At 50.6% G+C, this 27,135-nt stretch overlaps 1 protein-coding gene and 1 long non-coding RNA gene across 4 annotated transcripts in view; one reads left to right on the top strand and one right to left on the bottom strand.

Moving 5' to 3' along the window:
- LOC140426218 (uncharacterized) overlaps window positions 1–27,135 on the top strand; it is a 209,642-nt gene that overhangs the window by 78,557 nt on the left and 103,950 nt on the right. The window lies entirely within an intron of this gene.
- kif2c (kinesin family member 2C) overlaps window positions 1–27,135 on the bottom strand; it is a 138,727-nt gene that overhangs the window by 69,297 nt on the left and 42,295 nt on the right. For all 3 annotated transcript variants that reach the window (XM_072510715.1, XM_072510716.1, XM_072510717.1), the window contains exon 4: window positions 26,545–26,593. In XM_072510715.1, coding sequence (XP_072366816.1) covers window positions 26,545–26,593 — 49 coding nt within the window. The remainder of the gene's footprint in view (window positions 1–26,544; window positions 26,594–27,135) is intronic.

Raw genomic sequence — 27,135 nt, 5'->3', positions numbered from 1 at the left:
ATGGGGAGAAAGCAAGTAGGATGCTGTCGCACCAACTTCGCAGGAGAGGCGCGGCCAGGGAGATCAGGGGAGTGAGGGATAAGGAAGGTAATACGGTGTTGAACCCAGAGAGGATCAATGAAGTCTTCAAGGAGTTTTATGGGAAGCTGTAAGAGTCAGAACCCCCGAGGGGAGGGGAAGGGATGAAGCAATTTATGGATCGGTTGAGGTTCCCAAGGGTGGACAAGGATCGGGTGGAGGAACTGGGGGCCGCGATTAAGTTGGAGGAGATAGTTAAAGGACTAGAAAGTATGCAGTCGGGCAAGGCCTTGGGGCTGAACGGCTTCCCCGTAGAATTTTATAAGAAGTTCTCGGAGCTACTGAGCCCACTCCTGTTAAGAACCTTTAACGAGGCAAAAGAGAGAGGAACCCTCCCCCCGACAATGTCGCAGACATTGATCTCGCTCATTTTGAAGAGGGAGAAGGATCTGCTTCAATGTGGGTCCTACAGGCCGATATCGCTCCTGAATGTAGATGCCAAACTGCTGGCAAAAATTCTGGCTACCAGAATAGAGGACAGCGTCCCGGGGGTGATAGAGGAGGACCAGATGGGTTTCGTCAAGGGCAGGCAACTGAACACAAATGCGAGGAGGCTCCTGAATATTATTATGATGCCCTTGAAGGGAGGGGACGCAGAAATAGTGGCTGCAATGGATGCAGAGCACCGGGTTTCCCTCTACGCGGATGACCTGCTATTGTATATTTCGGACCCGCTAGAGGGGATGGGGGAGGTCATGCGGATCCTGGGGGTCTTTGGGAGCTTCTCGGAGTACAAATTGAACGTGGGGAAAAGTGAGCTGTTCGTAATCCACGCTAGGGGTCAGGAGGAGAGACTGGAGGAGCTCCCGCTCAAGATGGTGGGGAGGAGCTTTCATTATTTAGGTATACAGGTGGCTAGGAACTGGGACGCCCTGCACAGGCTCAATTTATCTCAGCTTGTAGAGCAGATGGAGGGAGACTTTAAAAGGTGGGACATGCTCCCGCTTTCCCTGGCGGGAAGAGTGCAGACTGTGAAGACGACGGTCCTTCACAGATTCCTGTTTGTTTTTCAGTGCCTCCCCATTTTCATCCCCAAATCCTTCTTCAAGCGGGTGAACAGGATTATCACGGGATTTGTGTGGGCAAACAAGACCCTGCGAGTCAAAAGGCTGTTCTTGGAGCGTAGCGGGGGGGGGGGGGGGGGGGGGGGAGGAGAGAGAGAATAGACGGCACCGCTGCCGTCCTCGCCGGCACACACCACAAGCCCGGTGGTGACAGCGGCACTGAGGGTCTGGGGTCAGTGGAGGAGACACAGGCCTCAGTTTGGACCCCGATACGGAACAACCATAGATTTGCTCCGGGCAAGATAGATGGGGTGGGGGGGTTCAAGGCTGGAATAGGGCAGGCATTAGAAGGATGGGGGACCTGTTTATAGAGGAGACCTTCCCTAGCTTGAAGGCGCTGGAGGAGTTCGGCCTGCCCCCGGGAAATGCTTTTAGATACCTCCAGGTCCGGGAATTTCTCAAAAAACAGGTGGGGACTTTTCCGCTGCTACCCCCTCAAAAGGGTACAGGACAGGGTAGTGTCTGGCATCTGGGTAGGAGAGGGGAAGGTGTCGGACATATACCAGGAGCTGCAGGAGGCGGAGGAAGCCTCAGTGGAGGAGCTGAAGGGCAAACGGGAGGAGGAGCTAGGCGAGGTGCGAGATGAGGGCCTGTGGGCTGATGCCCTGGGCAGGGTGAATTTGTCCACGTCATGTGCCAGGCTCAGTTTAATTCAATTTAAGGTGGTGCACCAGGCTCACATGACGACGGCGAGAGTGAACAAGTTCTTTCAGGTGGAGGACAGGTGCACGAGATGTGCGGGGAGTCCAGCGAACTATGTCCATATGTTTTGGGCATGACCGGCACTTAAAGAATTCTGGCAGGGCTTTGCAAGGGCCATGTCCAGGATTAGGGATATGCGGGTGAAGTGGAGTCCAACAATAGCGATATTTGGGGTGTCGGAGGATCCGGGAGTGCAGGAAGTGAAAGAGGCGGAGGTATTGGCCTTTGCTCCCTGGTAGCCCGGATCAGGAGACGGGTCTTGTTACTGTGGAAGAACTCGAAACCCCCAAGTTGGAGACCTGGGTCAGTGATATGGCTGGGTTCCTTAGCCTGGAGCGAATAAAGTTTGCCTTGAGTGGGTCCTTGCTGGCGTTCTCCAGGCGGTGGCAACCTTTCCTTGACTTTCTAGGGGAGCGATAAAATGTCTGCAGCAGCAACAACATGGGGGGGGGGGGGGGAAAGAGGAGAAAGTGTCTAGTTAATGTGTATTTGCGTTTTGTATAATGATAACCACCTAATTTTGTTAAATATTTTTCATTTATTTTTCTGTTACGTAAAAATTTTGGTTGAAAAAATCTTTAATAACAACAATTTTTAAAAAAAAAATCTGTCTACCAGACATCTGTAACTTCTTTGAAATCCCAAATTAATTTAATGAGGAAAGAAGCTCATTAAAACAACCAGATATGTCACATCTGCTCAGAATATCATTGTTCTACTTATGTCAACTTAACGTAGTGTAACATGTTAAAAGCATTAGCAAAATCAAAAATATTTCAAGCACTGTTGTTTGCATTTTTGAAAGTGGTGGTGACCAAGAGAGTGATTTGGATGCAGAATTAAGAGACCAAATACCATTTACTAAATGGTGACAGACGATGTTACCTGCAATGTCATCAGAATCAAGTACAGGTTCTGGAATATCAGCGTCAAATAAAAAGACAAAACAGGCTCCATTAGATTCCATACAACAAGACTTCACACCACCTGTCTCAACACTGAAACCCCCAACTGATTATTTGCTTATAGGCAAACTGGGTTTATTTTCATTTGGGATGTAGTTTCCTTTAGGAAATCTCATCATTTGAAGTTGCTTCGCATGTACAATTAAAATAAATTTACAAAGGCAGTAAAGATCCAATAAAGGTTTGAAATACTGTTGCAGATCTACTGAGAGATAGAATTCAGGATTAGAGTCTAAAGTAATTGTAGTCATCTGGCAGGAGAGCAGAGGGGTAAAAGATCGACAGTTAAGACCAGAGACCTTTTGGATTGCATACATAACACAAATTTCAAATTACACACCACCTCAATATGAAACACCATTAGTGTTCCAATAAAACTCTGCAAAATTGTAGGAACAGCACCATATTATTGACTCAACACCAGACATTTGTGGACACGAGTTCAACAAATTTAGATCATAACCCCTGCCTTCATCCATACCAACCCCCAATCATCCAACTCCCCTGCCCCCATAACAGCCTATTTTCATTAGCAGAGAGTTCAATAACCAGGCAGCATAGATTTTAAAATGAACTGGCAGGAGTAGCTATTTTTTTCAATCCAAGGGAATAGCGGTGATCTTTCGACCAAAAAGTCTCATTATATCTAAAAGTACTTGGATACATAAAAGTGATGTAACCTACAGGACTATGTACAAGAGCTGAAAGGTGGGACTAAGCTGGATAGCATTGCTTATCCCCCAGCCAAAACGAACCTCCAGCCAAAACTAACATGACTGGCCAAATGCCTTTCATCTGTGCGTGAATTTTATATGGTAAAAAGCAAAGCCACCTCTGCTTGGAAAGTGACTTCTCCCTCTCAAAAAAGGCCCCAGTTTGCAAAATGCCCTTCTCTGACTAGGGATTACAGTATTATACCATTCATGGACAAGGAGGGGTTTAAGTTTTTGCAAATAATTTTCATTTTTAATAAATATTTTTATTCTCCTTTTTTCACATTTTCTCCCAAATTTACACGCACCAACAATAAACAATAACGATTGCAATGTCAATCCCCATATCAACAACAATCCCATCCTCCCACCAAACCACCAACACCCTTGTTAACAAACAAATAACAACGAGGAAACAGGAATCACCCAGAGTCACCATTAATGCATACAGTTTCCCTCCCCCTAACCCACCCCTGAATGTTCGATGTAATCCAATTCTCGAAAGTGCATAATGAATAATGCCTATGAATTGTAGAACCCCTCCATCCTTCCCCTCAATTCAAGCTTGACCTTCTCAAGAGTCAAGAATTCCAGCAGGTCCCCCCGCCACGCCAGGGCATTCGGGCGATCTACGAGGCGAAAGCTACATTATCTGCCTCCGCACCCGTTTCTAACCCCAGCTGGCCTGACACCTTGAATATGGCCTCCAGAGGGGCCGGATCCAGTTTCACGTGCATCCCTTTAGAGACTGCCCTAAAAACCTCCTACCAGTAATCCTCTAGCTTTGAACAGGACCAAAACATATCAACGTGGTTTGTGTGCCCCCCCCCCCCCCCCCCCCCCCCCCTCCCTCCCATCTCCCGCAACGTTCACATACATCTTCTAGACTCAGAGCTGGCTCATCCGTACCCTTGTGAGGTATGCTCTATATACCACCTCCAGCTGTATCAGCCCAATCTCGCGCACGAGGTGGAGGTGTTCACCCTCTGGAGCACCTGACACCAGAGCCCTTCCTCCATACCCTCTCCCAACTCTTCCTCCCACTTTGCCTTAATCCCTTCCAGCGGTGCCTTCTCTTCCAAAATAGCCCTGTAATCTGCCGACACTACCCCTTTCTCCAGTCCCCCTGTCGTCAGCACCTCCTCCAGCAATGTGGAGGACGGCTCTCCCGGGAAGCTCTGTATCTCCTTTCTGGCAAAGTCTCGAACCTGCATGCATCTAAATAATTCCCCCTGCTCCAGTCCATACTTTGCTCTCAGGCTTCTTCAATCCTGCAAACCGACCCCCGAGAAACAAATCTTTTAGTGTGCGAGCTTAGGGGCGCTGGAGAAGTTTGGACTACCCCCGGGAAACACTTTCAGGTACATGCAAGTGAGGGCGTTTGTGAGGCTGCAGGTGAGGGAATTTCCACTGCTCCCGGCACAGGAGATTCAAGACAGGGTGATTTCGGGCGTATGGGTCGGAGAGGGCAAGGTGTCAGCAATATACCAGGAGATGAAAGAAGAGGGGGAGGCTTTGGTAGAGGAGCTGAAGGGTAAATGGGAAGAGGAGCTGAAGGGTAAATGGGAAGAGGAGCTGGAGGAGGAGATTGAGGAGGGTCTGTGGGCTGATGCCCCAAGTAGGGTTAATTCCTCTTCCTCGTGTGCCAGGCTTAGCCTGATAAAATTTAGGTTGTTCACAGAGCGCATATGACGGGGGTGAGGCTGAGTAGGTTCTTTGGGGTGGAGGACAGATGTGAGAGGTGCTCAGGAAGCCCGGCGAACCATGCCCATATGTTTTGGTCGTGCCCAGCACCTGAGGGGAGTTGCGAGAACTATATCTAAAATGGTGAAAGTCCAGGTTAAGCCAGGTTGGGGGCTAGCATTATTTGGAGTAGCGGACAAGCCGGGAGTGCAGGAGGCGAAAGAGGCCGGCATTCCGGCCTTTGCGTCCCTGGTAGCCGGGAGAAGGATCTTGTTAGTGTGGAAAGATGCGAAGCCCCCCAGTGTGGAAGCCTGGATAAATGACATGGCAGGGTTTATCAAGTTGGAGAGGATAAAGTTTGCCTTGAGAGGGTCTGTGCAGGGGTTCTCCAGGCGGTGGCAACCGTTCCTAGACTATCTCGCGGAGCGTTAGATGAAGTTCGGTCGACAGCAGCAGCAACCCCGGGGGGGGGGGGGGGGGGGGGGGGGTGGGGCTGTCGAGAAGGAGGGACAGGGGGGGGGGGGGGGGGCACTTGAGCAAGAAAATACATAAATGATCCGGAAAGTTGACATGTACGGGAGAAACCCAATGTACAAAGTTCTGTATTATATTGATTTGCCATGTTTATGTCTTGCTATGAGAGATTTCTTTTCTTTTTGTTACGGGGGGGTTTGTATGGTTGAAAATGGTTTAAAAATTCTTAATAAACATAATTTTTTAAAAAGGCAGTTCGTACGTTCCCCAACCGGAAACCTTGACTCAAATCGCGAGATTGAATCCCTACTGAAGGACAGGTCTGAGACGTTCAAATCAGGCGACACTGACCTATACAAGAAATCCAGGATGACCTCCGCAAAGCCATCCGAGATGCCAAGAGAGAATATCAGACCAAGCTAGAGTCACAGACAAGCATTACAGACTCTTGGCAGTCGTGGAAAGGCCTAAACAACATAACGGGCTACAAAGCGAAGACGAGCAGCATCTCCAGCAGCAGCGCACCCCTCCCCGATCAACTCAATGCATTCTATGCTTGGTTCGAGCAGGAAACCAACGATCCGCTGTAGAGTTCCCCAGCAGCCCATAACACACCCATGCCCACCATCACAGATTCCAAAGTCAGATCAGCATTCCTGAAAGTGAACCCGCAGAAGGCGACAAGTCAAGAGCCTGCGCAGACCAGCTGGCAGATGTATTCATGGACATCTTTAAATTGTCCCTACTCCGCTCCGAGGTCCCCACCTGCTTCAAGAAGACCACCATCATACCGGTGCCAAAGAAGAACCAGGCAATGTGCCTCAATGACTACAGTCTGGTGACCCTGACTTCAGTCGTAATGAAGTGTTTCGGGAGGTTGGTCATGAAGCACATCACCTCTATACTCCCAAGACACCTTGATCCACTGCAATTCGCATACCGCCACAACCAGTTCACAGTAGACGCCATCTCCCTGGCTCTACACATCCCTGGAGCATCTCGACAACAAGGACTCCTACATCAGACTCCTATTTATTGACTCCAGCTCCGCCTTCAACACCATAATCCCAGCCAAGCTCATATCAAAGCTCCAAAACCTAGGACTTCGCTCCTCACTCTGCAACTGGATCCTCGACTTCCTGACCCACAGACCACAATCAGTAAGAATAAACAACAACACCTCCTCCACAATCGTCCTCAATACCGGGGCCCCATAAGGCTGCAGACTTAGCCCCCTACTCTACTCCCTGTACACACATGACTGCGTGGCAAAATTTGGTTCCAACTCCATCTACAAGTTTGCTGGCGATATGACCATAGTGGGCGGAATCTCGAATAACGATGAGTCGGAGAGAACCTGGTGGACTGGTGCAGCAACAACAATCTATCCCTCAATGCCAGCAAAACTAAAGAGCTGGTCATTGACTCAAGGAAGCAAAGTACTGGACACACCCCTGTCAGCATCAACGGGGCCGAGGTGGAGATGGTTAGCAGCTTCAAATTCCATGGGGTACACATCTCCAAAAATCTGTCCTGTTCCACCCACATCGACACTACCACAAAGAAAGCACAGCAGCACCTATACTTCCTCAGGAAATTAAGGAAATTCGGCATGTCCACATTAGCTCTTACCAACTTTTACAGATGCACCATAGAAAGCATCCTATCTGCCTGCATCACAGCCTCGTATGGCAACTGCTCGGCGCAAGAACCTTCAGAGAGTCGTGAACACAGCTCAGTCCATCATACAAACCTGCCTCCCATCCATTGACACCATCTACACCTCCTGCTGCCTGGGGAAAGCGGGCAGCATAATCAAAAATCCCTCCCACCCGGCTTACTCGCGCTTCCAACTTCTTCCATCGGGCAGGAGATACAAAAGTCTGAGAACACGCACAAACAGACTCAAAAACATTCTCTTCCCCGCTGTTACCAGACTCCTAAACAACCCTCTTATGGACGGACCTGATTAACACTACACCCCTGTATGCTTCACCGGATGCACCCGGTGTTTGTGTAGTTACATTGTGTACCTTGTGTTGCCTGATTATGTATTTCTTTTTTCATGTACTTAATGGTCTGTTGAGCCACTCGCAGAAAAATACTTTTCACTGTACCTCGGTACACAGAACAATAAACAAAGTCCAAACCTATGGTTTCCCCGAATCGACATTTCCCTTGACCCTGTCCCCAACCCAAAGTGCTGGCGAAACTGCCTCCAAATACTCAACAAAGCTATTACTACCGGACTCAGAGTATTGCCCCAGGACTGTCGGGAGCGGCGTTGTTGCTAGTGCCTTCAATCCCGACCCCCTACATAAACTCTCCTCCATTCTGACCCACTGGGAATCAACCCCACTAACCCAGCTCCGTACCTTCTCTACATTCGCCGCCCAGTAATAATACATCAGGTTCGGAAGACCCAAACCCCCTGCCTGCCTTCCTCTCTGTAGTAGCACCTTTCTAATTCTGGCCACCTTCCCTCCCCATGTGAACGAGGTAATCATTCCTTCAATCTCTCTAAAATTGCCGTTGGCAGGAAAAATCAGCAGGCACTCAAAAATAAACAGAAATTGCAGCAACACGTTCATTTTAACCGCCTGTACCCGACCTGCCAGTGACCGAGAGAGACCATCCCACCTTGCCAGATCAGCTTTCACCTTCCCCACCAACCTAGAAATGTTGTACTTACGGAGCACCCCCCCGCCCCAATCCCAAGCAACCTGCACCCAATGGTATCTAAAGTAAGTCCCTGCCCTACGGAATGGCAGCCCCACCCCACCCCTGGCCGAGACACCACAAAATATTCATTTGTCTAGATTTAATTTGTACCCTGAGAAAGACCCAAACACCCAAAGCAGCTCTAGTGTTCCTCCTATTGACACACTGTTCCGACACGTATAACAAATCATCGGCATGTAAGAACACCCCATGCTCTATGCTCCACCCGCACTATCCCTTTCCACAGCAAAGAATTTTCTTGACAGAAAAGTGATAAATGTTCGAGAGTGTAACGTTGAGTTGGTTTTGTTCTGTTCAGCCCAATAGTAGCCAATTAATTGTTATGAATGACTGTGTGAGGACTTCCGGGTGCGGCTATGCAGAGCTAGGTCGCATATTCGGTAGCTCCCACTTAGAACGGACTTTTGGGCTCTTTTACAAGGCCCCCACGGCATTTGTTTGACATTTCCCGGTGTGGCAAGAAGACTGCAACATTCCCCTGACAGTATCCCCCAGGAATGTTATGTCTTTTGGCTACCAGACCCAGCAGAAACAGTAAAAGATTTGGCTGCAACGGGATAAACAGGGCCTCTTCCAGCACGCAGGCGGGGGAAGGGCAAGCTTAAAGCTGCAAACTGACCCGAGGGCCTTTATCAAGGTGAATTCTAACAGCAGAGGGAACAACTGTGAAAAGATCTCACCAAGGCCACTGAAGAAGCGGGGACGAGGCTTCCGGTGGCGCCATGGAGTAGGAAGTCGCGCATTCGGCAGCTCCTGTCTGGAATGGACTCTCAGACCTTTTTCAGGAGTTTCCACAGACATTTTGGGGCAGATTGGTGAAGCGAACACTGCCAAAAGGATTCCCTCGCGAGACTTCCGGTTGCAGCTATGCGGAGCTAAGTCGCACATTCGGCGGCTCTCGCAAAAACGGACTTTTGGGCTCTTTTCAGGCCCCCCCCCCCCACCCCAAGGGCACTTTTTCGACGTTTCCCGGTGTGGGAAGGAGTTAATAATAGCTCCCCGTCAGTATATGGCTTTAACTAGGAGCGGGGTGACAAAAAAGGTGGTGGTGGAACAGAAGAAGGGAAGAAGGACAAAATGGCGGTGGGCAGAGACCAGGCAACGTGGAGGCAGTGGACGGAGGAGCAACAGGAGGGTATCCAGCGCTTCCTCACAGATTAAAACGGACCTGCTAGAGCCGATGAAGGCTTCTATTGATAAGCTGCTGGAGACACAAACGGCCCAGGGGATGGCGGTCCGAGAGGCTCAACAAAAGATCTCTGACAATGAGGACGAGATCTTAGTCCTGGCGGTAAAGGTGGAGGCGCACGAGGCGCTCCACAAGAAATGGCAGGAGCGGTTCGAGGAGATGGAGAATCGGTCGAGGCGGAAGAATCTGCGGATTCTGGGCCTCCCAGAGGGGCCGGACGTGGGGTCCTTCCAGGGGACCCTGGAGCTGGAAGGGGCCCATAGAGTGTTGGCGAGGAGGCCCAAGGCTAACGAGCCTCCGCGGGCGGTGCTGGTGCGGTTCCATCGGTTCGTCGATAGGGAGTGTGTGCTCAGGTGGGCCAAGAAGGAGAGGAGCAGTAGGTGGGAGAGCGCGGAGGTTCGGATATATCAGGACTGGAGTGCGGAGGTGACGAAGAGGAGGGCCGGGTACAATAGAGCGAAGGCGGTGCTGCACAGGAAGGTGGTGAAGTTTGGCATGTTGCAGCCTGCACGACTGTGGGTTACCTACAAGGACCGGCACCATTATTTTGAGTCTCCGGAGGAGGCGTGGGCCTGTGTTCAGGCCGAGAAGCTGGACACATGCCTATTCTTGGTTTTTTTTTTTGGGGGGGGGGGGGGGCCTTTGCATTGTTTTGGGTTTCTTTTTCTGTGTTTTTCTCTTTCGGGTTGGGGAGGGTGGATGGGGCGGGTTGGGCACTGTTTTGGTTGGTGGCGGGGCCTGGTAGGTGGAGAGCGCGGGATTTCTTTCCCCGCGCCGAAGACTGGGAGGGGGGGGGGGGGGGGGGGGGAGGAGAGAAGAGGATTGTTTCCCGCGCTTAGAACGGAGGGGGAGAGCCTGTGAATGGGGAGCGAGAGAGGAGGGTGTGCCACACAATGGGAGGACTCGAAGGGGAGGCGGGAGTGGCCGGGGTCAGCAGGAGTCAGCTGACTTGCGGAAGTGCAATGGGGGGAGTAAGCCAGCTAGGATGGGTCCTAGCCGGGGGGGGGGGGGGGGGTGGTGCGCGCGCGCGCGCAATCGAGTTGCTGCTGCTAAGATCAAGGAGGAGCTGGAGCGAGTGGGGTGGGTCGAGGCGGGGGTATGCCGCTGTGGGGAACGGGCCGGGTGTGGGGTGCGGGCATATGGCTGGCCGAGGAGGGGTCATGGCTAGTCGGCGGGGGAGGGGGGCGGGTAACCCCCTGATCCGGCTGATAACCTGGAATGTAAGGGGACTGAATGGGCCGGTTAAGCGGGCCCGCGTGTTTGCGCACCTGAAGGGGCTCAAGGCGGATGTGGTTATGCTCCAGGAGACGCACCTGAAGGTGGCAGACCAGGTAAGACTGACGAAAGGATGGGTAGGTCAGGTGTTTCACTCGGGGCTAGATGCCAAAAATCGAGGGGTGGCGATCTTGGTGGCAAAGAAAGTGTTATTCGAGGCGTCGAGCATTGTGGCAGATAATGGCGGTAGGTACATAATGGTAAGTGGTAAGTTGCAGGGAGGGAGGGTGGTACTGGTCAATGTGTATGCTCCGAACTGGGACGATGCTGGTTTTATGCGGCATATGTTGGGTCAGATCCCAGACTTGGAAGTGGGGGGCCTGATAATGGGGGGAGACTTTAACACAGTGTTGGATCCGGCACTGGATCGCTCCAGGTCTAGGACGGGTAGGAAGCCGGCGACGGCTAGAGTGTTGAGGGGATTTATGGACCAAATGGGAGGGGTGGACCCTTGGAGATTTGCAAGGCCGGGGGCGAGGGAATTTTCATTCTTCTCACATGTCCATAAGGCTTATTCTCGAATCGACTTTTTCCATTTTGAGTAGGGCGCTGATAGCGAGAGTAGAGGATACCGAGTATTCGGCAATAGCCATTTCGGACCACGCCCCGCATTGGGTGGACTTGGAGATGGGGGAAGTGAGGGACCAGCGCCCGCTGTGGCGCTTGGAGGAGGGGCTGTTGGCGGACGAGGAGGTGAGCGAGCGGGTCCGAGGAAGTATAGAGAGGTACTTGGAGACCAACGACAACGGGGAGGTCCAAGTGGGGATGGTATGGGAGAGCTGATCTCCATCAGGGCCCACAAGGAGCGGAGGGAGCGGGGGGGAGAGGGAGAGGCTGGTGGGGGAGATGGTGAGGGTAGATAGGAGGTATGCGGAAGAACCGGAGGAAGGATTGTTGAGGAAGGGGCGCAGCCTCCAGGCCGAATTCGACCTGGTGACCACCAGGAAGGCGGAGGTGCAGTGGAGGAAGGCCCAGGGGGCGGTCTACGAGTATGGGGAAAAGGCAAGCCGGATGCTGGCACATCAGCTTCGGAAGCGGGACGCAGCTAGGGAGATCGGGGGAGTTACGGACAGGGGAGGGAGTGTGGTGCGGAGTGGGGTTGGCATCAATGGGGTCTTCAGGACCTTCTACGAGGAATTGTACCGATCCGAGCCCCCACGGGAGGAGGGAGGGATGGGCCGTTTCCTGGATCAATTGAGACGTTTCCAAAGGTGGAAGAAGGACTGGTGGCGGGACTGGGGGCCCTGATTGGGCTGGAGGAGCTGATCAACGGGATAGGAAGCATGAAGGCGGGGAAGGCACCGGGGCCGGACGGTTTCCAAAGAACAACAAAGAAGAAAGAACAAGCACAGAAACAGGCCCTTCGGCCCTCCAAGCCCGTGCCGACCATGCTGCCCGACTAAACTACAATCTTCTACACTTCCTGGGTCCGTATCCCTCTATTCCCATCCTATTCATGTATTTGTCAAGATGCCCCTTAAATGTCACTATCGTCCCTGCTTCCACCACCTCCTCCGGTAGCGAGTTCCAGGCACCCACTACCCTCTGCGTAAAAAACTTGCCCCGTACATCTACTCTAAACCTTGCCCCTCTCACCTTAAACCTATGCCCCCTAGTAATTGACCCCTCTACCCTGGGGAAAAGCCTCTGACTATCCACTCTGTCTATGCCCCTCAATTTTGTATACCTCTATCAGGTCTCCCCTCAACCTCCTTCGTTCCAGTGAGAACAAACCGAGTTTATTCAACCGCTCCTCATAGCTAATGCCCTCCATACCAGGCAACATTCTGGTAAATCTCTTCTGCACCCTCTCTAAAGCCTCCACATCCTTCTGGTAGTGTGGCGACCAGAATTGAACACTATACTCTAAGTGTGGCCTAACTAAGGTTCTATACAGCTGCAACATGACTTGCCAATTCTTATACTCAATGCCCCGGCCAATGAAGGCAAGCATGCCGTATGCCTTCTTGACTACCTTCTCCACCTGTGTTGCCCCTTTCAATGACCTGTGGACCTGTACACCTAGATCTCTCGGACTTTCAATACTCTTGAGGGTTCTACCATTCACTGTATATTCCCTACCTGCATTAGACCTTCCAAAATGCATTACCTCACATTTGTCCGGATTAAACTCCATCTGCCATCTCTCCGCCCAAGTCTCCAAACAATCTAAATCCTGCTGTATCCTCCGACAGTCCTCATCGCTATCCGCAATTCCACCAACCTTTGTGTCGTCTGCAAACTTACTAATCAGACCAGTTACATTTTCCTCCAAATCATTTATATATACACCACAAAGAGCAAAGGTCCCAGCACTGATCCTTGTGGAACATCACTGGTCACAGCCCTCCAATGAGAAAAGCATCCTTCCATTGCTACTCTCTGCCTTCTATGGCCTAGCCAGTTCTGTATCCACCTTGCCAGCTCACCCCTGATCCCGTGTGACTTCACCTTTTGTACTAGTCTACCATGAGGGACCTTGTCAAAGGCCTTACTGAAGTCCATATAGACAACATCCACTGCCCTACCTGCATCAATCATCTTTGTGACCTCCTCGAAAAACTCTATCAAGTTAATGAGACACGACCTCCCCTTCACAAAACCGTGCTGCCTCTCACTAATACGTCCATTTGCTTCCAAATGGGAGTAGATCCTGTCTCGAAGAATTCTCTCCAGTAATTTCCCTACCACTGAAGTAAGGCTCACCGGCCTGTAGTTCCCGGGATTATCCTTGCTACCCTTCTTAAACAGAGGAACAACATTGGCTATTCTCCAGTCCTCCGGGACATCCCCTGAAGACAGCGAGGATCCAAAGATTTCTGTCAAGGCCTTAGCAATTTCCTCTCCAGCCTCCTTCAGTATTCTGGGGTAGATCCCATCAGGCCCTTGGGACTTATCTACCTTAATATTTTTTAAGACATCCAACACCTCGTCTTTTTGGATCACAATGTGACCCAGGCTATCTACACCCCCTTCTCCAGACTCAACATCTAACAATTCCTTCTCTTTGGTGAATACTGATGCAAAGTATTCATTTAGTACCTCGCCCATTTCCTCTGGCTCCACACATAGATTCCCTTGTCTATCCTTCAGTGGGCCAACCCTTTCCCTGGCTACCCTCTTGCTTTTTATGTACGTGTAAAAAGCCTTGGGATTTTCCTTAACCCTATTTGCCAATGACTTTTCGTGACCCCTTGTAGCCCTCCTGACTCCTTGCTTAAGTTCCTTCCTACTTTCCTCATATTCCACGCAGGCTTAGTCTGTTCCCAGCCTTTCAGCCCTGACAAATGCCTCCTTTTTCTTTTTGACGAGGCCTACAATATCACTCGTCATCCAAGGTTCCCGAAAATTGCCGTATTTATCCTTCTTCCTCACAGGAACATGCCGGTCCTGTATTCCTTTCAACTGCCACTTGAAAGCCTCCCTCCCACATGTCAGATGTTGATTTGCCCTCAAACATCCGCCCCCAATCTATGTTCTTCAGTTCCCGCCTAATATTGTTATAATTAGCCTTCCCCCAATTTAGCACCTTCATCCTAGGACCACTCTTATCCTTGTCCACCAGTACTTTAAAACTTACTGAATTGCGGTCACTGTTACCAAAATGCTCCCCTACTGAAACATCTACCACCTGGCCGGGCTCATTCCCCAATACCAGGTCCAGTACCGCCCCTTCCCTAGTTGGACTGTCTACATATTGTTTTAAGAAGCCCTCCTGGATGCTCCTTACAAACTCCGCCCCGTCTAAGCCCCTGGCACTAAGTGAGTCCCAGTCAATATTGGGGAAGTTGAAGTCTCCCATCACCACAACCCTGTTGTTTTTACTCTTTTCCAAAATCTGTCTACCTATCTGCTCCTCTATCTCCCGCTGGCTGTTGGGAGGCCTGTAGTATACCCCCAACATTGTGACTGCACCCTTCTTATTCCTGATCTCTACCCATATAGCCTCACTGCCCTCTGAGGTGTCCTCTCGCAGTACAGCTGTGATATTCTCCCGAACCAGTAGCGCAACTCCGCCTCCGCTTTTACATCCCCCTCTATCCCGCCTGAAACATCTAAATCCTGGAACGTTTAGCTGCCAATCCTGCCCTTCCCTCAACCAGGTCTCTGTAATGGCAACAACATCATAGTTCCAAGTACTAATCCAAGCTCTAAGTTCATCTGCCTTACCCGTAATACTTCTTGCATTAAAACATATGCACTTCAGGCCACCAGACCCGCTGTGTTCAGCAACTTCTCCCTGCCTGCTCTGCCTCAGAGCCACACTGTCCCTATTCCTCCCTCAATGCGCTCACCTTCTGACCTATTGCTCCCGTGCCCACCCCCCTGCCATACTAGTTTAAACCCTCCCGTGTGACACTAGCAAACCTCACGGCCAGGATATTTATGCCTCTCCGGTTTAGATGCAACCCGTCCTTCTTATATAGGTCACACCTGCCCCGGAAGAGCTCCCAGTGGTCCAGATAACGGAAACCCTCCCTCCTACACCAGCTGTTTAGCCACGTGTTTAGCTGCTCTATCTTCCTATTTCTAGCCTCACTGGCACGTGGCACAGGGAGTAATCCCGAGATTACAACCCTCGAGGTCCTGTCTTTTAACTTTCTGCCTAGCTCCCTGAACTCCTGCTGCAGGACCTCATGCCCCTTCCTGCCTATGTCGTTAGTACCAATATGTACAACGACCTCTGCCTGTTTGCCCTCCCCCTTCAGGATGCCCTCTCCCCGTTCGGAGACATCCTGGACCCTGGCACCAGGGAGGCAACATACCATCCTGGAGTCTCTTTCACGTCCACAGAAGCGTCTATCTGTGCCCCTGACTATAGAGTCTCCTATTACTATTACTCTTCTGCGCTTTGACCCTCCCTTCTGAACATCAGAGCCAGGCGTGGTGCCACTGCTCTGGCTGCTGCCGTTTTCCCCTGATGGGCTATCCCCCCCGACAGTATCCGAAGGGGTATATCTGTTCGAGAGGGGGACAACCACAGGGGATTCCTGCACTGACTGCCTGCCCTTTCTGGTGGTTACCCATTTCTCTGCCTGCACCTTGGGTGTGACCACATTTACATAACTGCGATCTATGACGCTTTCCGCCACCTGCATGCTCCCAAGTGCATCCAATTGTTGCTCCAACCGAACCATGCGGTCTTTGAGGAGCTCCAGTTGGGTGCACTTTCTGCAGATGAAGCCATCCGGGACGCTGGAAGCCTCCCGGACCTGCCACATCTCACAGTCAGAGCACAGCACCCCTCTAACTGACATTGCGTCAATTAATTAAAATTAAAAATTGTTTTTTTTTGGTTGAATATTTTTTTAAAAAATTTCAAAGTTACTGTTAACTATCTGTTTCCTAGCACTAGATTTCTAATAGAAATGCGAAAGCTAAATATAGTACTCTCCGATCTCTGGCTTAGATATCCCTCTAAATTATACTTAAGTAATTATGTTTAATTAGTTACCAATGCTCAATTTTTTTTTTAAATTTAGTGTAGAATCCCAACCAGCCACTCAGGCCACAGCTTTTCTGTGATGTCACTTCAGTTTCCCCCCGACACACACAATTTGAAAAAGGTATAAAAGTAAAAATGAGTAAAAATCCCGGTCGAGTTCTATAAAAAATATATGGACCTGTTGGGCCCGCTGTTAGTTAGGACCTTCAATGAGGCAAGGGAGGGGGGGGGGGGGGCTTTACCCCCGACGATGTCCCGGGCACTGATCTCCTTGATCCTGAAGCGGGACAAGGATCCCCTGCAATGTGGGTCTTACAGACCGATTTCCTTGCTAAATGTAGATGCCAAGGTGCTGGCGAAGGTCTTAGCCACAAGGATTGAGGATTGTGTGCCGCAGATCATCCATGAAGACCAGACGGGGTTGTGAAGGGGAGACAGTTGAACGCGAATGTGCGGAGGCTTTTGAACGTTATCATGATGCCGGCGAGGGAGGGGGAGGTGGAGATAGTGGTGGCGATGGACGCTGAGAAAGCCTTCGATAGGGTAGAGTGGGGGTACCTGTGGGAGGTGCTGAAGAGGTTCGGGTTTGGGGAGGGGTTTGTCAGGTGGGTTAGGCTGTTGTATGAGGTCCCGATGGAGAGTGTGGTCACAAATAGGAGGAGGTCCGAGTACTTTCGGTTGCACCGAGGGACGAGACAGGGGTGTCCCGTCCCCCATGCTCTTCGCACTGGCGATTGAACCCCTGGCTATGGCACGGAGAGAGTCGAGGAACTGGAGGGGGTTGGTGTGGGGTGGGGAGGAGCATAGGGTGTCGCTTTATGCGGACGACCTGCTGCTGTATGTGGCGGACCCGGTGGGAGGAATGCCAGAGGTAATGAAGATCCTTAGGGAATTCGGGGACTTTTCGGGGCACAAGCTCAATATGGGGAAGAGCGAGCTGTTCGTAGTTCAGCTAGGGGACCAGGAGGGGGATTGGCGAGCTCCCACTAAAAAGGGCGGAGAGGAGCTTCAGATATTTGGGGGTCCAGGTGGCCAGGAGCTGGGGGGCCCTGCATAGGCTTAACTTTACAAGGCTGGTGGAGCAAATGGAGGAGGAGTTCAAGAGGTTGGACGCGTTGCCGCTGTCCCTGGCGGGTAGGGTGCAGTCAATCAAAATGACGGTGCTCCCAAGGTATTTGTTCCTGTTCCAGTGCCTCCCAGTGTTTATCCCGAAGGCTTTTTTCAGGCGGGTTAACAGGAGTATAATGGGGTTTGTGTGGGCGCGAGGGACTCCGAGGGTGAGAAGGGTGTTCCTGGAGCGGAGTAGAGATAGGGGGGGGGGGGGGGGCTGGCGCTGCCCAACCTCTGTGGGTACTACAGGGCTGCCAATGCGACAATGGTGCGCAAGTGGGTGATGGAGGGGGATGGGGCTGCATGGAAGAGGCTGGAGACGGCGTCCTGTGTGGGTACGAGTCTGGGGGCGCTGGCAACGGCTCCGCTGCCGCTCCCTCCAAGGAGGTATACCACGATCTCGGTGGTGGCCCTCAGAATTTGGGGGCAGTGGAGGCGGCATAGGGGGGGGGGGGAAGTTAGAGCCTCGGTGTGGACCCCATTACGGGGGAACCACCAGTTCGCCCCAGGCCCAGGAAGAACAGGTGGAGGGTTTTCAGGGTGGCACAGGCCAAGGATACGCAAGTTGGGGGGCCTGTTTGTGGACGGGAAGTTGGCGAGCTTGGGTGAGCTGGAGGAGAAGTACGGGCTCCCCCCCCCCCGGGGGAACACCTTCAGGTACTTACAGGCAAGGGCGTTTGCCAGACGGCAGGTGGTGGAATTCCCACGGCGACTGCCACACACAGTACAGGACAGGGTGCTCTCAGGGGGGGGGGGGGGGGGGGGGTTGGAGTGGGGACGATCTCGGCAACTCACCAGGTGATGCAGGAGGAGGAGGAGGCCTCGGTGGTGGAGTTGAAAGGTAAGTGGGAAGAGGAGTTGGGAGAGGAGATCGAAGAGGGGACGTGGGCAGATGCCCTAGGGAGGGTGAATTCTTCCTCTTCATGCGTGAGGCTCAGCCTCATACAGTTTAAGGTGTTGCACAGGGCACACATGACCGGGACAAGGATGAGCAGGTTCTTTGGGGGTGAGGACAGGTGTGTTAGGTGCTCAGGGAGCCCAGCAAATCACGCTCAGGGAGCCCAGCAAATCACACCCATATATGTTCTGGGCATGCCCAGCGCTGGAGGAATTTTGGAAGGGCGTAGCGAGGACGGTGTCGAGGGTGGTAGGATCCAGGGTCAAACCGGGCTGGGGGCTCGCAATATTTGGGGTGGCAGAGGAGTCGGGAGTGCAGGAGGTGAAAGAGGCCGGAATTCTGGCCTTTGCGTCCCTGGTATCCCGGCGAAGGATACCCCTTCAGTGGAAAGATACGAGGCCCCCCAAGCGTGGAATCCCGGATCAGCGATATGGCAGGGTTCATTAAATTGGAGAGGGTGAAATTCGCCTTGAGGGTCGGTACAAGGGTTCTTTAGGCGGTGGCAACCGTTCTTATACTTTCTGCAGAACGATAGACATTGGTCAATGGCAGCAGCAGCTCGGGGGGTGGGGGAGTTCACTTTATTTTTGTTTATGTTATTTACACTGGAGGGTCTGAGGGGGTGTATACACCTGTTGTCTTAAGTCGGGGTGTTAATGTTAATTTAATATTTAGGTACCGGCGGGGGGGGGGGGGGGGTTGGTTTTTTAGATTGTGTTTTGTACTTAACCCTGTTGGGTTCTTTTTACTTTCTCATTTTGTTATTGATATTTTATGAAAACCTTTAATAAAAATTATTTTTTAAAAAAATGAATGACTGTGAAATTCAACAGGCAGTGTAATTACTATGTCTCCCTCTGTCCTTCCATGCAGCAAATAATGTTGAATCCATCTGTTGGAATTAATGGTTTGAAAAGACACTTAACACGTACTAAAAAGGGACTTGAGCTTGCAGTCTATTTTTAACTATCCAACTTGTATTCCAATCCATGGGAAAGGAGACAGCAGGTCTGCAAAGACAATAACCTCTTGGGGAATGTGAGGAACCTCATCACCTCCCCCATTAGCAAGGCATTAAGGCAATCATTTGAGGTATTCAACTGTTGGAGAAAAACATTTAAGCCTAATCACTTAAACAATGGGCCCTGACAAAGAGAATCTTCCAGATATAATCTAATCTTCGGAATACTCTGACAATGATCTTATTTGAATTCCTTGAGCAACTGGAGAGAGGATGTCATGTTACATACCATATTTCTGCAGTAATGGTGACAAGCGGCTGAGATACAGAGAGAAGGCCGAAGTGAGGTCCCTCAGAATCCTTACAGTGCAGGAGGTGGCCATTCAGCCCATCAAGTCTGCACCGACCAAAGGGCACATCAACTAGGGTCAGGCCTGACTTCCGGGTGCGGCGATGACCAGCTGAGTCGCACGTTTCGGCAGCTCCCGGTGGAACGACTTTTGGGCTCTTAATAAGAGCCCCAACGGCAATTTTAACGGCTCAAAGTACTGTGCGGTGAACCAGAAGTGAATCCCCCCTGGATACGGATGAAAAAAGGAGAGGAAGGTGGCCGGATTGCGGTGGATCCTTTAGAGCAGCGGCAAGGAAGGCAAGCAAAAACCAAGATGGCGTCGGAAGGTGGCAGTTTAATATGGGGCCCTGAACAACACAAGTTTTTGAAACGCTGCGTGGAAGAACTATAAAAGGAAATGAAGAAGGAGCTGTTGGCCCCGATATTACAGGCGATCGAAGGGCTAAAGGAGGAGCAAAAGACCCAGGAGCGGGAGCTTCGGGTCGTGAAGGCAAAGGCTGCCGAGAATGAGGACGACATACAGGGCCTGGTGGTGAAGACGGAGATGCACGAGACACACCATAAACGATGTGTGGAAAGGCTGGAGGCGCTGGAGAACAACCTAAGGATTCTTGGTCTTCCTGAAGGTGTGGAGGGAGCGGACGTCGGGGCATATGTGAGCACGATGCTGCACTCGTTAATGGGAGCGGAGGCCCCGGCGGGTCCGCTGGAGGTGGAGGGAGCATACCGAGTGACGGCGCGAGGACCGAGAGCAGGAGAAATTCCGAGAGCCATAGTGGTGAGATTCCTCCATTTTAAGGATAGAGAGATGGTCCTTAGATGGGCAAAGAAAACTCGGAGCAGTAAGTGGGAGAACGCGGTGATCCGCGTATACCAAGGCTGGAGTGCGGAGGTGGCGAGAAGGAGGGCGAGCTTTAATCGGGACAAGGCGGTGCTTCACAAAAAGAAGATAAAATTCGGAATGCTGCAACCGGCAAGACTGTGGGTCACATATCAAGGGCGACACCACTACTTTGAGACGGCGAATGAGGCGTGGACTTTTATTGTGGAAGAAAAATGGGAATGAGCGGGTTATTAAAAAAAAAAAACGTTTGAAACAAAGTGGTGGGGGGAGGAGGGGGGTAAAAAGGGGGGAAAGAGGAGTTTTGTGTTATTAATCCTGCGATGTGGTAACTTTTCTCTCTTCCACAGGAGGTGGTGGGGGGAGGAAAGGAGGTGGAAGAGATGGGGCGTTGGCCATTGGGGGCGGGGCCAAGGGGGAAGCGCGGGCTCGGTTCCCGCGCTATGATAATCATGGCGGGAATAGGGAAGCAGGAAGGAGGGGGCGTCGCGCGGTGCGAGCCGAGGTCACGGGGGGAAGCTGAGGTCGGCCAGAGTTTGCCGACTTCTGGGAGCAACATGGGGGGTGTAACTACGCTAGTGGGGGATCTAGCGGGGGGGGGGAGCTGGTATGGGGTGGGATGGGTGAGGGGGCACCGTGTGGGGGGGGGACACAGCTGCGTGGGAACCGGGTGAGGAGCTGGAAAAAGGGGATGGCAAAATCGACAAGGGGGGGGGGGGGTAAAAAGCCCCCAACCCGGCTGATCACGTGGAACGTGAGAGGGCTGAACGGGCCGATAAAGAGGGCACGGGTACTCGCACACCTTAAGAAACTTAAGGCAGACGTGGTTATGTTACAGGAAACGCACTTGAAACTGACAGACCAGGTGACCAGGTGAGACTACGCAAAGGTTGGGTGGGGCAGGTGTTCCATTCGGGGCTAGATGCGAAAAACAGGGGGGTGGCTATATTAGTCGGGAAGCGGGTAATGTTTGAGGCAAAGACTATAGTGGCGGATAGCGGGGGCAGATACGTGATGGTGAGTGGCAAACTACAGGGGGAGACGGTGGGTTTGGTAAACGTATATGCCCCAAACTGGGATGATGCCAATTTTATGAGGCGTATGCTAGGACGCATCCCGGACCTAGAGGTGGGAAAGTTGGTAATGGGGGGAGATTTCAATACGGTGTTGGAACCAGGGCTGGACAGGTCGAGGTCCAGGACTGGAAGGAGGCCGGCAGCAGCCAAGGTGCTTAAAGATTTTATGGAGCAGATGGGAGGAGTAGACCCGTGGAGATTTAGCAGACCTAGGAGTAAGGAGTTTTCGTTTTTCTCCTATGTCCACAAAGTCTATTCGCGAATAGACTTTTTTGTTTTGGGAAGGGCGTTGATCCCGAAGGTGAGGGGAACGGAGTATACGGCTATAGCCATTTCGGATCACGCTCCACACTGGGTAGACTTGGAGATAGGGGAGGAAACAGGAGGGCGCCCACCCTGGAGAATGGACATGGGACTAATGGCAGATGAGGGTGTGTGTCTAAGGGTGAGGGGGTGCATTGAAAAGTACTTGGAACTCAATGATAATGGGGAGGTCCAGGTGGGAGTGGTCTGGGAGGCACTGAAGGCAGTGGTTAGAGGGGAGCTGATATCAATAAGGGCACATAAAGGAAAGCAGGAGAGTAGGGAACGGGAGCGGTTGCTGCAAGAACGTCTGAGGGTGGACAGGCAATATGCGGAGGCACCGGCGGAGGGACTGTACAGGGAAAGGCAAAGGCAACACGTAGAATTTGACTTGCTGACAACGAGTACTGCAGAGGCACAGTGGAGGAAGGCACAGGGTGTACAGTACGAATATGGGGAGAAGGCGAGCAGGTTGCTGGCCCACCAATTGAGGAAAAAGGAGAGCAGCGAGGGAAATAGGGGGAGTGAGGGAGGAGGAAGGAGAGATGGAGCGGGGAGCGGAGAGAGTGTTCAAGGCATTTTATAAAAAATTATACGAAGCTCAACCCCCGGATGGGAGGGAGAGAATGATGGGCTTTCTGGACTGGCTGGAATTTCCCAAGGTGGAGGAGCAGGAAATGGTGGGACTGGGAGCACAGATTGAAATAGAGGAAGTAGTGAAAGGAATTAGGAGCATGCAGGCGGGAAGGCTCCGGGACCGGATGGATTCCCAGTTGAATTTTACAGGAAATATGTGGACTTGCTCACCCCGCTACTGATGAGGACCTTTAATGAGGCAAAGGAAAGGGGACAGCTGCCCCCGACTATGTCTGAGACAACGATATCGCTTCTCCTAAAGAAGGAAAAGGACCCGCTGCAATGCGGGTCCTATAGACCTATTTCCCTCCTAAATGTAGATGCTAAGATTCTGGCCAAGGTAATGGCAATGAGGATAGAGGATTGTGTCCCGAGGGTGGTCCATGAGGACCAAACTGGGTTTGTGAAGGAGAGACAGCTGAATACGAATATACGGAGGCTGCTAGGGGTAATGATGATGCCCCCACCAAAGGGGGAAGCGGAGATAGTGGCGGCGATAGATGCCGAGAAAGCATTTGATAGAGTGGAGTGGGATTATTTGTGGGAGGTGCTGAGGAGATTTGGTTTTGGAGATGAGTATGTTGGATGGGTGCAGCTGTTGTATAGGGCCCCAGTGGCGAGTGTGGTCACGAATGGACGGGGATCTGCATACTTTCGGCTCCATAGAGGGACAAGGCAGGGATGCCCTCTGTCCCCATTATTGTTTGCACTGGCGATTGAGCCCCTGGCAATAGCATTGAGGGGTTCCAAGAAGTGGAGGGGAGTACTTAGGAGAAGAACACCGGGTATCTCTGTATGCGGATGATTTGTTGTTATATGTAGCGGACCCGGCGGAGGGGATGCCAGAGATAATGCGGACACTTCGGGAGTTTGGAGAATTCTCAGGATATAAACTGAACATGGGGAAAAGTGAGTTGTTTGTGGTGCATCCAGGGGAGCAGAGCAGAGAAATAGAGGACTTTCCGCTGAGGAAGGTAACAAGGGACTTTCGTTTCTTGGGGATCCAGATAGCCAAGAATTGGGGTACATTGCATAGGTTAAATTTAACGCGATTGGTGGAACAAATGGAGGAGGACTTCAGGAGATGGGACATGGTATCCCTGTCACTAGCAGGGAGGGTGCAGGCGGTTAAAATGGTAGTCCTCCCGAGATTCCTCTTTGTGTTTCAGTGCCTCCCGGTGGTGATCACGAAGGCTTTTTTCAAAAGGATCGAAAAGAGTATCATGAGTTGTGTGGGCCGGGAAGACCCCGAGAGTGAGGAAGGGATTCTTACAGCGTAGTAGGGATGGGGGGGGGGGGGGGGGGCTGGCACTACCGAGCCTAAGTGAGTACTACTGGGCCGCCAATATCTCAATGGTGAGTAAGTGGATGGGAGAGGAGGAGGGAGCGGCGTGGAAGAGATTGGAGAGGGCGTCCTGTAGGGGGACTAGCCTACAAGCTATGGTGACGGCCCCCATTGCCGTTCTCACCGAAGAAATACACCACAAGCCCGGTGGTGGTGGCGACTTTGAAAATTTGGGGACAGTGGAGACGGCATAGGGGAAAGACGGGAGCCTTTGTGGGGTCCCCGATAAGAAATAACCATAGGTTTGCCCCGGGGAGAATGGATGGGGGATTTGGAATATGGCAAAGAGCAGGAGTAACGCAACTGAAAGATCTGTTTGTGGATGGGAAGTTCGCAAGTCTGGGAGCGCTGACCGAGAAATATGGGTTGCCCCAAGGGAATGCATTCCGGTATATGCAACTGAGGGCTTTTGCGAGGCAACAGGTGAGGGAATTCCCGCAGCTCCCGCATGAGGTGCAGGACAGAGTGATCGAACTCATCGTCCTAGTGTGCCAGGCTAAGCCTGATTCAATTTAAGGTGTTACACAGGGCGCATATGACTGGAGCACGGCTCAGTAAATTTTTTGGGGTAGAGGATAGGTGTGCGAGATGCTCGAGAAGCCCAGCGAATCACACCCACATGTTCTGGTCATGCCCGGCACTACAGGGGTTCTGGGTGGGGGTTGCAAAGGTGCTTTCGAAGGTGGTGGGGGTCCAGGTCGAACCAAGCTGGGGGGTTGGCTATATTTGGGGTTGCACAAGAGCCCGGAGTGCAGGAGGCGAGAGAGGCCGATGTTTTGGCCTTTGCGTCCCTAGTAGCCCGGCGCAGGATACTGTTGATGTGGAAGGAAGCCAAGCCCCCGGGGGTGGAGACCTGGATAAATGACATGGCAGGGTTTACAAAGCTGGAACGGATTAAGTTCGTCCTAAGGGGATCGGCTCAAGGGTTCACCAGGCGGTGGTAACCGTTCGTCGAATACCTCACAGAAAGATAGAGGGAATGGAAAAGAAGGCAGCAGCAGCAGCCCGGGGGGGGGGGGGGGGGGGGGAAGAAAGAGGAACCAGAAGGACTCTCAGGGTTGTTAATATATATGTATAATATGTATAGGTCGTTGCTATAAATAATTGTATATTGGACTGTTAAATCATATTTTGAGAGTGTTTATCTGAGACAAGGCAGTTGCCATTTAGTTTTAGTTATATATTATTTATTCTTTGTTTATAAAACAGGTCATTGTTATTTATACTGTTATATTATTGTGTAAAGGATACACAATGTACTGTGATGGTTGACCAAAAATTTTCAATAAAATATTTTTTAAAAAACTAGGGTCAGGCCTCTCCTCTATCCACGTAACCCCGCCTAATCTTTTGGACATCACTTGGTATTTTGCCAACACACCCTCCTGATTTTAATCTATATTTGTGCCTGTGAACTAGATGAGCGTGAAAATTGGACCATATTATTTTACTTAAACCAATCTAAGAGTCAAATGCCTTTGTTAAATTCAAGAAAACATTGATTCTTTTGTGATCAGTGTGCAAACACTAAACAGTCAAGTACTCACTAAATTAGCAAGTATATCCTTTTCAAACAAAAACTGTTGTGGTCAACCAAGGGGGTTAGAAGGAGTAGAGAAATGAGGAGAGGTATTAGATTGCTCCACAGCTGGTCATAACAACCACATCCTCTCAGGTTCCACATTATAACAGACTTTAAAAAAAAATAATTTTCCTACAAGGTTTCTTTTCCCAGTGGTCACCAGTGGCTCCTTCAGCCACCAGCAAATCAAGCTATCCCAACCCCAAGGATTTTCAACTTTATTTTTTGGATGTTGACATGTTGGATAGGCCAGCACTTATTGCCCATATTAAATTTCAGCTGCATTCATCTGCCCACAATTTCATCTGGTTTTAAAGGCACAGTTAGTAGGAAAAGATTATTTAAATTAAAAATTTTCTTTCAATAGAAAAAAGTGATAATTGTTCAAAACATTATAGCTTCGTGTTTTTGTTTTGTTAATCATAACAGAGGCCAAAGAATTGTTCTGAAGAGTGCCCTGTGAAAGTCAGCAGGAAGTTTCATCACCCTGATGGTTGCTCTCTCTCCCTCCCGCCAACCATCCCCAACTCCTTTTACAGTTGGTAATGAAAATATTCAATGCACTAACAGAGCAATTTTGCACATTCCTTCCATGGATCATATCCAGCCTGTTCTATCAAAGGTGGTTAAAATATTCATTTAATATTGAGGAAAGGTTCTGTTAACTTTCTTTTTAACTGGAACATCACTGTGGCACACTGGGTTAGCACTGCTGCCTCACAGCTCCAGGCACCCAGATTCAATTCTGGGCTCAGGTGACGGTGTGGAGTCTGCACATTCTCCCAGAGTCTGAGTGGGTTTTCTCCAGGTGCGCAGGTTCCCTCCCACAGTCCAAAGATGTACAGGTTAGGTGGTTTGGTCAAGCTAAATTGCTTTAGTGCCCAAAAGGTTAGGTGGGGTTACTGGGATAGAGTGGTGGCATGGGCTTAAGTAGGGTGCTCTTTCCAAGGGCCAGTGTGCAGACTTGATGGGCCGAATGACCTTTCTGCACTGTAAATTCTATGATTCTATAACTCTCAAAGTAATCACGAACAAATTCTAATGTTGAATGTTTTGCTTGACTATTACTTTTGGGAGTCATCAGCATTTGCTTGTAAAGTTTAACTCACTTTCCTTTCCGACTCCATTTCTTGGGAGTGCTGATTCACGTCTTGGGACCTGAAGAAGAAAATTATTTTCTCAGCATCCATTATGAATCTTGCAATGGGAAAGGCAGTGAAAATGTTTGTTTTTCCATATCAAAAAATAGCTTGCAGACAAAATTGAATGTAAAACCATACTGCACTTGTACTAAACTAGAAATCACATTCACTCTCAGCACAAAATAGGTTAAACAATTTTTTCTCTTGATTTACGTTACTACTACATGCAGAATGCAAATTAATCCATACCAAGATTATGCTTACAATCAGCAGCTGATTCTCAGAGAGAAAATTTGGAAAGATTCAATTTGAATGATTGCGAGTGAAGCGTTGGCAAAGTAAAATTGAGCAAAGTTGTTCCTTCTGGGTGTTATTTGAGCTTTAGGCCCAGCTAAATATATAACCATGCAAAATATTTAGTTAGATAAAATAACAAGATTTAAAAAAAAATATCCAGTCACAGGTATGTCCCCCACACAGGCTAGTTAAGTATTTAAAAATATATATTATAAACTCAATGCCCTGTATGAGACCAGAGGAACCAGGCCAAAAGTAAGA

Source organism: Scyliorhinus torazame, chromosome 7, assembly GCF_047496885.1.
Source record: "Scyliorhinus torazame isolate Kashiwa2021f chromosome 7, sScyTor2.1, whole genome shotgun sequence".
In the NCBI taxonomy this organism is placed as follows: domain Eukaryota; kingdom Metazoa; phylum Chordata; class Chondrichthyes; order Carcharhiniformes; family Scyliorhinidae; genus Scyliorhinus; species Scyliorhinus torazame.
This window is presented reverse-complemented; position numbering and strand designations above follow the sequence as displayed.